This window comes from Panthera uncia, chromosome D2 (genome assembly GCF_023721935.1).
Source record: "Panthera uncia isolate 11264 chromosome D2, Puncia_PCG_1.0, whole genome shotgun sequence".
Lineage (NCBI taxonomy): Eukaryota > Metazoa > Chordata > Mammalia > Carnivora > Felidae > Panthera > Panthera uncia.
This window is the reverse complement of record NC_064818.1, coordinates 20667203-20680043: the sequence shown is the minus strand read 5'-3', so window position 1 is coordinate 20680043 and position 12841 is coordinate 20667203. Positions and strand designations below refer to the sequence as shown.

Sequence of the window (12841 nt, the reverse complement as noted above, 5' to 3'; positions counted from 1 at the left end):
AGTTCTTTTTGTTTTTGCTTCTATATCCAGTCTCTAATATTGTGCCTTACTAATAAGAATCAGTGTATTTGCTGAATACACTAGATAATGACTCTAGAATGATGGTTATTTTGAGGTCGAAAATCCCCCAAGGATTCTGGTGGAAGCCAAGGCTCTAATCCTAGAAGAATGCATCTCCTCATTCGTGTGGACCCTTTGAATGATTCCTATAATTCAGGGGCCTCTGTAACTTGATATAAAATACCCACCTTGGGTAATCTTTAGTATAGGGAACATTGGGGAAAAGAAGTCATTTTGTGCAAAGCAAGGAACCGTTCTTGTTTTCATCTTCTTTGCTCTTTTACACAAGCCAAGGCCAAGGCCAACGTCTTACTGATTCTACTGATAAAGATTCAAGCGGCTACATTTTAGATTCAGTATATTACTTACATGGGCAGTGACAGGTAGCAACTTCCCACCATCTTTGTCCTCCATACCAATAAGGACAACACCAGAACAAAAGGTTCTACGGTAGTTGTGGGATGCTGTGGGATGCTGCATTGCAGGGGGTCGACTCTAGACTGCAGCTAAGTGATTTCATGCTCTGCAGCTTATTCCAAGGAGGGTGGGGCAGGAAGTGTCAGACCTCATTGGAAACAAGAGACAATGAGAAATTACCTTATTACAGCCTATCATATTAGGTGGGATAGGGAGGTAAGAGGCAGATGGCTTCAAACACCTCCCCACAAGTTTCTGTCCTCTGTTTGCAGAGGATTAATCACAAGGTGTTCTGCCAAGGCTCAGATTAGTTGTGAGCCCAATCAGCCTGCATGTCCTATGTGCATATGTGCAAGCTTCCCAGCATCCCTTACTCTTTTTTTTTTTTTTAAGTTGAGAGGTAATTGACATATTACATGTTAGTTTCAGGTATACAAAGTAATGATGACCATAATAAATCAAGTTAACATCCATCACCACACATAGTCACTCTCTTAGCAGCTTTCAAATACTTGATCCAGTATTATTAACTAAGTCACCATGATGTGTATGTATTCCCAGGACCGACTTATTTTATAACTGGAAGTTCATACGTTTCAACCATCTTCACTCCCTTCTGCTGCCACCCCCTGCAACCCTCCATATTGGTTTTTAGTTTAGAGGTCAGTATATGAGAGGCACTTCAGGACATCAGGGGGCTTGCACTCTGGGAAAGTCAGGGGCTGTGTAGAGGATTTAAAAGAAGCTAGGAAGGAGAACAATTTAAGGCATAAGGAAGAAAAGAGTAGAGTGTGGAAAGATAAGATCACCATACATGAAATTTGAATTTTTCAAGGCGAGAAAGATGGCAAAGATCATGTAAGATATATTTGTCATACTATTTCCTTTTTGATGTTTTCCATGAGTACAGCTATAAACCAGAACTCTTAATAGGTCAAACCCATAGCTAGTTTCCAAAGACTTATGAACAGACCCATTTGAAGCAGACATAATTCCATTCAATAGTACAAGGTAAACAGATAAAGGAGACTCTGAGATAAGGCCTTACCATAGAAAGATCTCTTAAACTATCAAATTATCTATAGTCATCTGGTTCTTCTCAGTTACCCTCAGTTACCCTGTTAGTTCAACTATCATAGTGAAACATCCAGAGTTTTCATTCATTTCATATTGTCACAGGTTTAACACCATTTAGCCTAATTTTAAACAAAATCCGATCATGAAATTGTTTAAGCTTAAGAGATTTCCTCAAATTTAAGGGATTTTATTTTTGATAATGTCTTTTCAAGAACAACTTCTGTTGATATTTTAGCCATCTTGCCTGTTTTCAAACTTGCATGCATTAATTTTATTTTGTTCATCTCATCATCATCCACCACTCTTGAATGGTTAACTGTAAATACAACAGCCTCCGCTCCTTCAGTTCGGATAGGTCGTACACCTTGAACAGAAGCTCCTATGCGCGGGACAGCATGATGATTGAAGAACTCCTTGTACCATCCAAAGAGCAGGTATGCATCCTCCTTAAAATATTGTTGGATTGTTGAACTTTCATTGCTGTGATTGAATTGAGCTCTTTGTTCTGTGACAAAATCTGTACCTCTGCATGTTTGATTTTGCATTTGTAAATCTTCTTGTACTGCCAGGGAAAAAGGAAAAAAATCAATTGTAAAAAAAGAGGGGGGAGGGGAGAAAGAAATCAGTTGTGCCATACACAGAAATAGCCTGGTCTTCTGCAGGTGAATCCCCAAAAGCACACAGAGAGGAACTCAGAAAGTCCTAAGAATGACACAGATACCTTTCTCATTTCTAGATCAAATCTATTTCAGTTTTTTTGAAGAGAGTTAATAATAATTGGTAGCTAAAGTTGCTGACATTATCCACATGAGTGTTTGATTTTCCTAAACAAACTGTGGGTGCATGCTGGAATTTGCTAGAATTGTTTTTAGCAAGTAGTTAAAGATGAGATTGGTCAAGTCTTTGATCCCTTAGCTTCAAAGCTGCCTGTGATGGGCCTTCTCAAGATATGACAGTATTTTGTTTTCTACCAGAATCTCTGCTGGTGTTCACACAGTTTCTTCTTTCTGATCATTGTGGTTGAATAGATACTGGCTTAATGCAGGAAGTTCCAGCAGTGCAATCCTGCTGCATATGGGCTCAGGGTTATTCATTATTCTGGATACACACAATACTTGATTTTAAATGTGAAGTCATGAGCTAACAATGGGCCATAAAACTAATTTTGAAGGTGGCTTATCATATTCAAGCAATGTAAATAATTGATGAAATCATGCTACACTTACTTATTCACTGAACAATGAAGGTAAATTGGAGCAGGTAAATACGTGATAGTAACATTATCAACAAGTTAGAGGTTTAAGTAGCCAGTAGTCAGATTTCAGGGACTCCCATGTGTTTGGGACATGCTGACTTCCAGACGTACAGATGTACATGGAATTTCACAAGAATCTGCAAGTAATATTTTATTGCTTTACACTCTCTGGAACATTCTTAGTGAGCAGGTTTTACAGAGGTGAATACAGTAGCCATTCAGTGTGTTGTCAGACACAAACAGCCTTTGTAGAATAATTATAGGTGCGATAGCATGTCATGGTTTAAGTGGGTATTAGCACTAAAGAAGGCACTTGTTTCAAATAATGGAGCTAAGCTCTTGGGTGTTAAGGTATTGTGCAGGTATTGGTTGAGATTTTCTGAGGTGCTCTCTCTTGGTTGGCTGTGGTCATTATCCTGGTTGGGTGATTCTGATCTCTTCATGTTCCCAATTGAAATGAGACGTTAGTGGATATATTATAACACCAGTGTAGAAATGCCTGTTATTCTCCATGACTAAGGAAAACCCACAAAACTTACAAAATTGCAGGTGATAGGAGATTCCTTAGGTATCAGTAACACTTTGGTCATATATAAAGTATGTGCCTAGTTCTATAATGGAATCTTAAATGCTTGATTGAATCTAATGATGGTTTATATTTCTGAATGTGTATTTACTTGAGGGCAAGGGTCTGAAATTGGGACCATCACCCCCATCATCACCATGACCTCACCATCACTACCACCATCACCACTACTCCCACTGCCAGGTACACTACCTCTCCATATCTGCACATCAACCTTAAAATATAGATGATTGCCATGCTACAGGTGGTGAACAGGCTTCTGAGGGGTTTCGCACCATTACCTCATAGCTACTGCCAACACCTGCTTACTCAGGGAGGCTGGAAGGGGTAGCTTTAAACAGAATGAAAAATTTGTGAAAAGAAAGGATAAAGAAAACTTTAAAGGTAAAGCTGGTGTTCTCTTGTTGAGTTTGTTGCTGCTTCAGTTTGAAAAGCACCTCTGTGGATGTCACAAACAACTCTCTAGACTAGTCAAGGGAAAGAAGAGCTTAGGACATCTTGAAACCTTTACAAATAAATCTTAAGTTGATAACTGCAGAGGTAGGAAGTTGCTTTCTCCAATGACCACAGAGAATCCCATGATCTGACAGGTGTTCCTTGTGGAACACATACATTATTCCTGGCCACACAACTTCATAATAAAATCACCAGAGATTCAAAAAAAAAAAAAGTATGAATGACATGAAGACATTTTAGGGACAAATGAGGACATTTGACAATGTACTCGCTGTATTGTTAGAAAATCATTGTTAGTTTTGTTAACAGTGACAACATTATTGAAACTTTACAGGGTAATGTCTCTGTTCTGGGGGTATGCATGCTGTAGTTTTCAGCAATGAAGTAATCATTGAGTCAGCCACTTATTTTCAAATGGTTCAGCCAAAAGAAAAATACATGTGTAGAGAGAGAGAGAGCTCGTGCAAGTGCAAACATGGCAAAATGTTAATGTTGAATTTAGGTGAAGTGCAAATGGTGTTTCTTATATAGTTTTTTCAACTTCTTAATTTGTTTGAATACCTTCAAAATACAAACTTGGAGGAAAGGGGAAAACAAAATCTGAAAGAGGTGTGTTAAGTTATTTAGTGTCTGGTATCTCATTTATTATAGAAGAGAGACGAAGCTAATTCCTCAAAGAGAGGCTAAAGGGAAGGGTCTAGGTGTACTTTGCAAGACTAATGAGAAGCATTTACTTTAGAAGGATGCTTAATATAAAGCACAGACTTTATATCAGAATTAAGTGGCAAACATTATTAGTTTGTATCCATCATGCCTTTAAATCTGTATTTATAAACTTCAAAATGGAGTTTCTCCACAGTATTGATTATGTCTGAAAGCATGCCAGAAGCCTGAAATATTTAGAATTCTGGAAGCAATGACACATGACTTACTGTCAGATTTAAAACTGCCCTATCATTGCCCAGTTAAAGTTGCTTGGACACATAAAGTTGAAAATGAATAAAAATGAACTCTCCATGTGTTGCTTGTTTTCAACAAGAGTAGACCTCACCTATACAAAGCATAGTTAGTTGCCTCTTTATTATTGTGCTGCTGATTAATGAGTTTGCACATTAACCACAGTGAAAGTAAAGTTGAGATTCAGGATAATTAGCACAGGCCTGCTACTTGCGTGTTCCTAAGAACCTGTGCTGTTGAAGGCAGGTGTGGAGGCCAGAGCTGGGAAGGGGGTTGGGAGAAGTGAGCCCGTCCTCATGCCCTGCTGAGCCTGAATCATGATCAGTTTGTAAACCACTTAATTCTCCCCCAGATAATCAAGAGTGGACTCTTTTGCCACTGTGATACTGGGTTATCCATGAAATGAACTCCCTGTCCTTTTACCTTCCCTTTACCTTGCAATCAAGAGTCACCTGTAGATATGCCTCAGAAAATATATATGTAAATAAATCATGCCTTTCATTTGTCAGAAGATTTTATTGTTTAAAGCAGTGACTCTCAGCCCTGACTGCTCATGAGAATCATCTTAAAGAATTTTTAAGGGCACCTGGGTGGCTCAGTCAGTTGAGCGTCTGACTTCAGCTCGGGTCATGATCTCATGGTTGGTGGGTTCAAGCCCCACATTGGGCTCGCTGCTGTCAGCCTGTCAGTGCAGAGCCCGCCTCAGATCCTCTGTCCCCTTCTTTTTTGTCCTTCTCCCCTATTGTGCTCTCCCCCAAAATAAATAAATATAAAAAAAGAATTTTTAAAATATGATTGCTCATCATATGATTTCACTCATATGTGGGATTTAAGAAACAAAACAAAGAGAAAAAGAGAAACAAGGAAACAGACTCTCAATTATAGAGAACAAACTGATGGTTATCAGTGGAGGGAATGGGTTAAATAGGTGATGGGGATTAAGGAGTGCACTTGTCAGGTGATGAGCATTGGGTAATGTGTGGAAGTATTGAATAACTATATCATACACCTGAAACTAATATAACACGGTATGTTAAACGAATTAGAATAAAAACTTTAAAAAATGTGATTGCTCAGTGGCTAGGAGGGGCTTAGCATAGGATTTTTTAGTGCACCGAGAGCTGAAGCCCCTGATTCCTAGTCAGAATTCCTAATTAGGAGAAGGAGCATCTGGGTGGCTCAGTCAGAAAAACATGTGACTCTTGGCAAAAGCATGTGACTCTTGAGCTTGAGGTCGTGAGTTCGAGCCCCTTGCTGGGTGTAGAGATTACTAGAATTCTTTTTTTTCTCAAGTTTATTTATTTGAGAAAGAGAGAGAGAGAGTGCATGCGTGAGAAGGGAAGGGGCAGAGAGAGGGAGAGAGAGGATCCCAGGCAGGTTCTGCACTGTCAGCACAGAGCTCAATGTGGGGCTTGAACCCATGGACGGTGAGATCATGACTGGAGCTGAAACCAAGAGTCAGATGCTTGACGGACTGAGCCACCCAGGCACCCCAAGATTACTAGAATTCTTAACGGGGCACACATTGGAATCACAGTAGCTCTTTGGAAAGAAGATACCTATAGAATCAGAGTCTCCTGGCTGGGTTCCTGGACACATGTGTTTTTTAAAGCTCCACATGTGATTCTGGGATGCATCTCTGCATAAGAATCACTTATTTAAAGCAACTCTGGTTGGGATCTTTTTGTATATTGATCATTCAACATCTAATGTATTTGTTTTATAAGCTCTGACTTGTGTATGTCAGATTGTTTTGAAACAACATCTGTGCTTGGAAACATTCGTTTCCAAATAGGAGGTAATAAGAAAAGGGATGATTCCAGATTGAAGCCCAGTTGTCTAGGATGAATACAATAGACTGGTTCTTTCATTTCTTCTGGCATAATTATTGAAAGCAACTGTCTGGTATGGCTTATGGAATTGCTGTGTGTGATCCATATCAGCCAGTCCTCATGTGTAAATGGCATAATATTTAGTAGATGCTGTGTCAAGAGGTATGGTGGTGATGCTTATGGGGATCATGGTGAAAACAGTTCATTTTGAGCTCCTACTATATGCCACTATTCTAAGTGTTTTGCTAGTATTAACTCATTCATAGTTCACAAAAAAAACATTTGAGATAATTTCTTGGCTCCATTAAAAAGGTGAAGAAACTGAGGCACAGTCAGCTAACTCACCCCAGGGGGCACAGGTGATAAATGGCAGAGTCACTGGCCATGTGGCTCCAGGCTGCTTCCTTAGCGGCTGTGCATCTGTGTTGCTCTGTGTTGGAAGGAAGCCATCAAAGAGCCCTAGGACTTTATACTCTGTCCTCCAGGATCTCATATTTGCTGGTATTTTTAAGATGGATGTGATACCATCATCTTTACCCATTTTTTTTAGCAGAAAAGATTATAATCAGACATGTGTTCTTTTTTATAAAATTTTCTTTTTAATGTTTATTTATTTTTGAGAAAGAGAGAGTATGTGAGTGGGGAATGGGCAAAGAGAGAGGGAGACACAGAATCTGAAGCAGGCTCCAGGCTCTGAGCTGTCAGCACAGAGCCCAACGCGGGGCTCCAGCTCACAAACCATGAGATCATGACCTGGGCTGAATTCAGATGCTTAACCAACTGAGCCACCCAGGCGCCCCAGACATGTGTTCTTTATTATGCTTATGTCTAATTCTAATAACAAATCCTTATTTAATGTGACTTAAAGGGAACTGACAACTTATTCAGAAACAAGTTATAAAAATTATGGAGACAATTATTATGCTAAAAATTATGGCATATAAAGCATCATTAAAGGAATGGCAATACTTGACCATCACATAGATATGAGGTAGAAGGCATGATAGTGGTCTAAAATGTTTTGCAGGCTAACCAATTAATTATAGTTCCTTTGAATGACCCTAGAAGTATTTGTAAGACCAAGAGATGCATGTATACAGCAGGCAGAAACATTTAATCCAGTATGAATTTCTGGTAGTTATTCAAAAATAGAAGAGCAGGAATCACTTAGGGATATGAATTGTTTTTGCCTGTGTACACCCATTCCATTTTCATAGGTGGGAGACAGGATCTGATGGTCAAACCTCTTCCCCCGTCCATTTCTCAATGGATCTTTACAAGGATCAGAAATCACTTCCCTCTAAGGATGGGCCCCAATCTGGCCATTGAGAGCATTCCTTTTCCTGGATTACAGTGATTACTTTAGGTTAAAATATAAAATCTAGGCAAGTCTAATGAGACTCCAAGTTGAGACTTTCTTTAGTTTTTGGGGGTTGCTAAGCTATAAAGATGATGTCAACCCAAAGCTGCTAAGCATGGAGCATGAAGACAAGCAGTTCCTACCATGTTTTGAGCCATGGCTGGATTCAGCCATTGCCTGAAGTTAGTCCTTCCCAGAATTTCCTGCTACATAAACCAGTGAATTAATCGCAATTTCCTCCAATCCCTCGGGGGCTGGGAGCATCTTAAGCCAGTTTAATTGGGGGTTTGGTCCTCACTAATATGCTTGTATTGTGGCGATCAAACCTGACATAAACAACCACATGTCAAGGGCAACATAGAAAGTCTTCCAGCATCTTAAAGTGCCATTCAAACTTGAGATTCTATTGTTTTATGCTTTCTCTCTAGAACAGTTGATTTTTTTAAGAGCATAGCTATAAACTTGGGTGTTCTAAAGGAAAAACTTTTAGAAAAACATTCTTTGCTAATTGATCACTGAGGAATGAGGGCCTTCCATTTGCTTTCAATTCTGTTGATCTAGAGGCAGCACGTCTGTGAAGAGAGAGATACAGAGCAGCTGTGTGGCCCTGGCCCTCGTTTAGGAGGTTGCTTTCATTTTGCAGCCTTCTCTCATACCAGATTTGCCCACATGGTTTATGTCTAAGGGGATGAGTGGCAGGGTTTCTAATAGTGAAGGTTTAACTACAGTAGTGTAGTTAGAAGGTTTAACTACAGTAGTGTGCGAATGGTTGCATTGGCTGTTTGAACGGGAGCTGTGAGGTCCTTCTGTAGTCACAGTTCGAGGCCCTGTTCTAGCCTCCCCATACCTGGAAGTAGCTGTCATCCTTTCCACCACTCTCCCTGTAACTCTCTCATTTATCTCAGCCCAGTACTCACTCCAGATCCTCTGGGTTAGACTTGGTCTTTTTTTAGGCTAAGGACAATCTCATGTATATTTAGTCATATAAATGTTATGTACTACTTGATATATTAGCAAGTCGTAAGTGAATTGGAAGGTTCTTCAGAAGAAATTGCACGTCTGTCACTTCAAGACCTAGGCAATTATCTCAGTAATAGAAAAGAAGAACACCTAATCCCAAAAGCTGGTTATGCTAATACCCAGTTTTTCCTTCTCTACCTCTCACTCTGTTCTCCTCCTGCACCTCCCCTGCCCCCACATCAGCAGACTGGTCTTCCTGTTTCTGGTTGTGAAGGTAATTCTAAGGGGCTTTCAGAAATGTGCATGGTGGCAGAAGGTAGCCAGCCTGGGATTAAAGATTTGCTAGAGATAGTCTCCTGGAAGATAAACACCTTTGACTAGTGACATTTAATATGCTGCTTTTTCTCTTCAGAGTGCTTTGCCAGCATTTCTCAGGTGATCCATTCAACACCTCTCACAGATTGGTCAGCAAGATTACACATTATGTTTTAAGGCAGACAGGTTGGTGTTGTGACTTACTTAAGGTGGTACAGTTAGTTTAGACATCTTGAACTAGATGTTGATGTGTTAACACCTTCCATGCTGACCTTGATTCACCTTCTTTTGTGGAAATTGACAGCTAAATTATTTTGAAACCAATCAGATTTGGAAGTTCCAAAGAGCTCAGATTCTATGGTTTGTATTTTAGTATAAACTAAATCTTAGCGGGCGCCTGGGTGGCTCAGTCGGTTAAGCGGCCGACTTCGGCTCAGGTCATGATCTCGCGGTCGGTGAGTTCAAGCCCCGCGTCGGGCTCTGTGCTGACAGCTCAGAGCCTGGAGCCTGTTTCAGATTCTGTGTCTCCCTCTCTCTGACCCTCCCCTGTTCATGCTCTGTCTCTCTCTGTCTCAAAAATAAATAAACGTTAAAAATAAATAAATAAATAAATAAATAAAATCTTAGGTGTAGCAATAGTTGACTTTAAGAAAAGAAATATTTTGGGGGAAAAAAAGACCTGCTTTAGTCAACCTTTAATTTTCATTTTATTCTCTGATTAAATCAAGTTTTCCTTTATAGAATCCATTTTTTAAAGGTGTACAACATGATGTTTTGATATATTTGTAAAATAATTTCCATAATCAAGCTAATTAACATATCCATCACTTTGATAGTTACCATCTTTTTGTGTGTAGTTGAGATCTACTCTCTTAGCAAGTTTCAAGAATATAATATATTATTATTAGCTAGTCGCCATGCTATATATTAGGCTTCCAGAACTTACTAAACTTATAACTGCAAATTTGTATGCTTTAATCAATATCCCCCCTCTTCCTCCATCCCTGAGCCTCTGGTAGCCACCATTCTATTCTCAGTTACTATAGATTAGACTTTTTGTCTTTAAAGATGGAATCCATCTGTTAAGAGAATATTTCCAACTAGTTGCACTGGATGTCTATACAGACCCATAGCAGTTTGCCATTTCATTCAGTTTGCTGTAGATTACAATACTTATAATACTTATTGTAGTACCTGCCACAACACGGATCCACGATGGATCATTTCATGTCATGCTTTCAGCTTTCTATGGACTAGATACTATCATTACCACATACAGACAAAGAAGCTGGAGCTGACAGCAGCATTTCACTTGCTCAGTTTCACTTCAAGTGACACGAGGTGATAGACCTGAGAATAGAATTTAAGTCCGATGGCTGTTTGGACCCATTCTGTTGCTGACCACTGAGCTGCCACTCTCATACGCCAAATATGGCGCACCTGTCAAAGCATGTTCACCATGGGGAGAGTCAATATTTATGCAGGTATTTGTCACAGCCCAAACACCACTATTTGTTAATCCAGCAGGCTGCTTCATCTGGTAAGGCATATGCTATCTCAAAAGCTCATAGAAGGCTATAATGTCTTACCAATTTAAGAAATTAATTATCTTCACTTATAAAAATTCTGGGAAGTTTAGGATTATTATTATCTGTGTTTTTGTTTGCATAGCAATTTAAAATTTTCAAATCACTTTCACAATACTTCAGCCATTCCATTCTCACAGTAAATCAGGACAGTTAATCTTATTTACCAGTTGCCCAATGCAGAAATGGAGGTTCAGTGAGGTGATCAACTTGTCATTCGCTGGGCCGTGACATGAAGTAGCCAAAGTCAAACCCAAGTCATGTACTCTTGGTTTAAGGGAACTGACACCCACATGGGTTCCTCTGTCCTGGTCCTGTCTAGTTTGTGGTCATGGGGTAAAATTGTTCTTGTAAGCCTTTCCTTCCATGGGCTCCTAGTCTGGTGCTGTCATCCGGGTGTTTCTTAATTACACTGTGTTTACAGTTTTTCAGATCAGCTGCACTGCATTTTGCATGTGACCTGATATTGTGAGGTCTACCTGGTTATGTGAACAATAGCATGTCAAGGCCACCAGTTAACCTACAGGACTACCTTCTGCTGCCTCCCAGGGGCAGCAGAGCTGACAGTGAAGGATCTTCACTGGTGTCATCCCACACTGGGGTTTGACAGTTGGCAGCCTGGAGAATTATCTAATATTGAACTTAATTGGTTATTCTTTCTTTTCCTTGCATATATTTTCTTGCTCCCTGCCTCTTTGCTTCCAAGCCTGGACATTAATTTCCAGACCTGGGCATTTGGGCATGTCCTCTTTTAAGGCCAGTGCATACTTGCTCTTTTCTTTCCTCTGATGAATAGGGCTAGTGAGAAGCTATTTTTGGAAAGTATTAAGCTCATGGAGGCTGTGATATCATCATTAGTCAGGCTTTGGACTCTATTGAATAACGTGCATTTTGATTTTAATAGGGCCCTTGACATCATTTCCAAGATGAAAACTGATGTGCTTATTCATATCATTTTTGATGTGGGAGTAAAACGTCTTATTAAGTCAGTGTGAATTTTTCCTTAACACAGTGTTCTACTAACTAAAGCTACCCAGTGCTGAGTGTTGATTTTATGTTGTCACATTTTTGAAGTTTCTCTCTGAACTTCAGTTTCCTCAGTTCTGTACCCTGTGAAATGGGTATAATATTACTCCTAGGGCTACGAGGTTCTGAAATTCAAAGGATACATGAATGTAAAGGTCTAGGACAGTCCTTGACATTGAGTTGACACACAGTAAGTGTTGGTATTGCTCTTGTTAACATTAAGCATTTTTGAGTCAACAAGTCCTACACATTTACAAGATGCATTCTTCTAACTGAACGGGCTCCATTGATTTGATATAAGCATGCTGTGTATGTAACTGTAAAGGACTGGTGCTGGCACTGGAACGTTGTTGTTTTTGCTGTTTCCCCGATTACTGTATTTTAACAAATGAGCTAGCATAAATGAAAGTCCTTTGAAAAGCAGAAATGCAGTAGAACAAACTGAGGGTTGATGGAGGGTAGGAGAGAGGGGAAAGTGAGTGATGGGCATTGAGGAGGGCACTTGTTGGAATGAGCACGGGGTGTTGTATGGAAACCAATTTGACAATAAATTATATTAAAATAAAATACAAAAAAATTAATAAGAAAATTAAAAAGTTAAAAAATAACAGTGCTGTTATTAAAACACATGCCTTATGCAAATTATGGATTTTATTGTACAAAAACAAGGAATAAAATTAAAATAATGGAATACAAAAAAAAGAAAAGTAGAAATTACTATACTTATAAAGAAACATTAATATGACTCCATGCCAACACTGGCCTTGGTGCCAGATTTTTTAAATTTTTTATTTTGTTTTTTTATGAGAGAAAGAAAGAGCATCTCATACATGTACGTGAGCATGTGTGAGTGGGGGAGGGGCAGAGAGGGAAAGGGAGAGAGAGACGGCGGCGGGGGGGGGGGGGGCAAGGCCCGTGGTGGCATGGAGTCATATTAATGTTTCTTTATAAGTA

At 39.5% G+C, this 12841-nt stretch overlaps 1 protein-coding gene across 1 annotated transcript in view; it reads left to right on the top strand.

Annotated features, from left to right (window-relative positions):
- ANK3 (ankyrin 3) overlaps positions 1–12841 on the top strand; it is a 335763-nt gene that overhangs the window by 235451 nt on the left and 87471 nt on the right. Inside the window, exon 25 of the mRNA XM_049646133.1 lies at positions 1886–1988. Coding sequence (XP_049502090.1) covers positions 1886–1988 — 103 coding nt within the window. The remainder of the gene's footprint in view (positions 1–1885; positions 1989–12841) is intronic.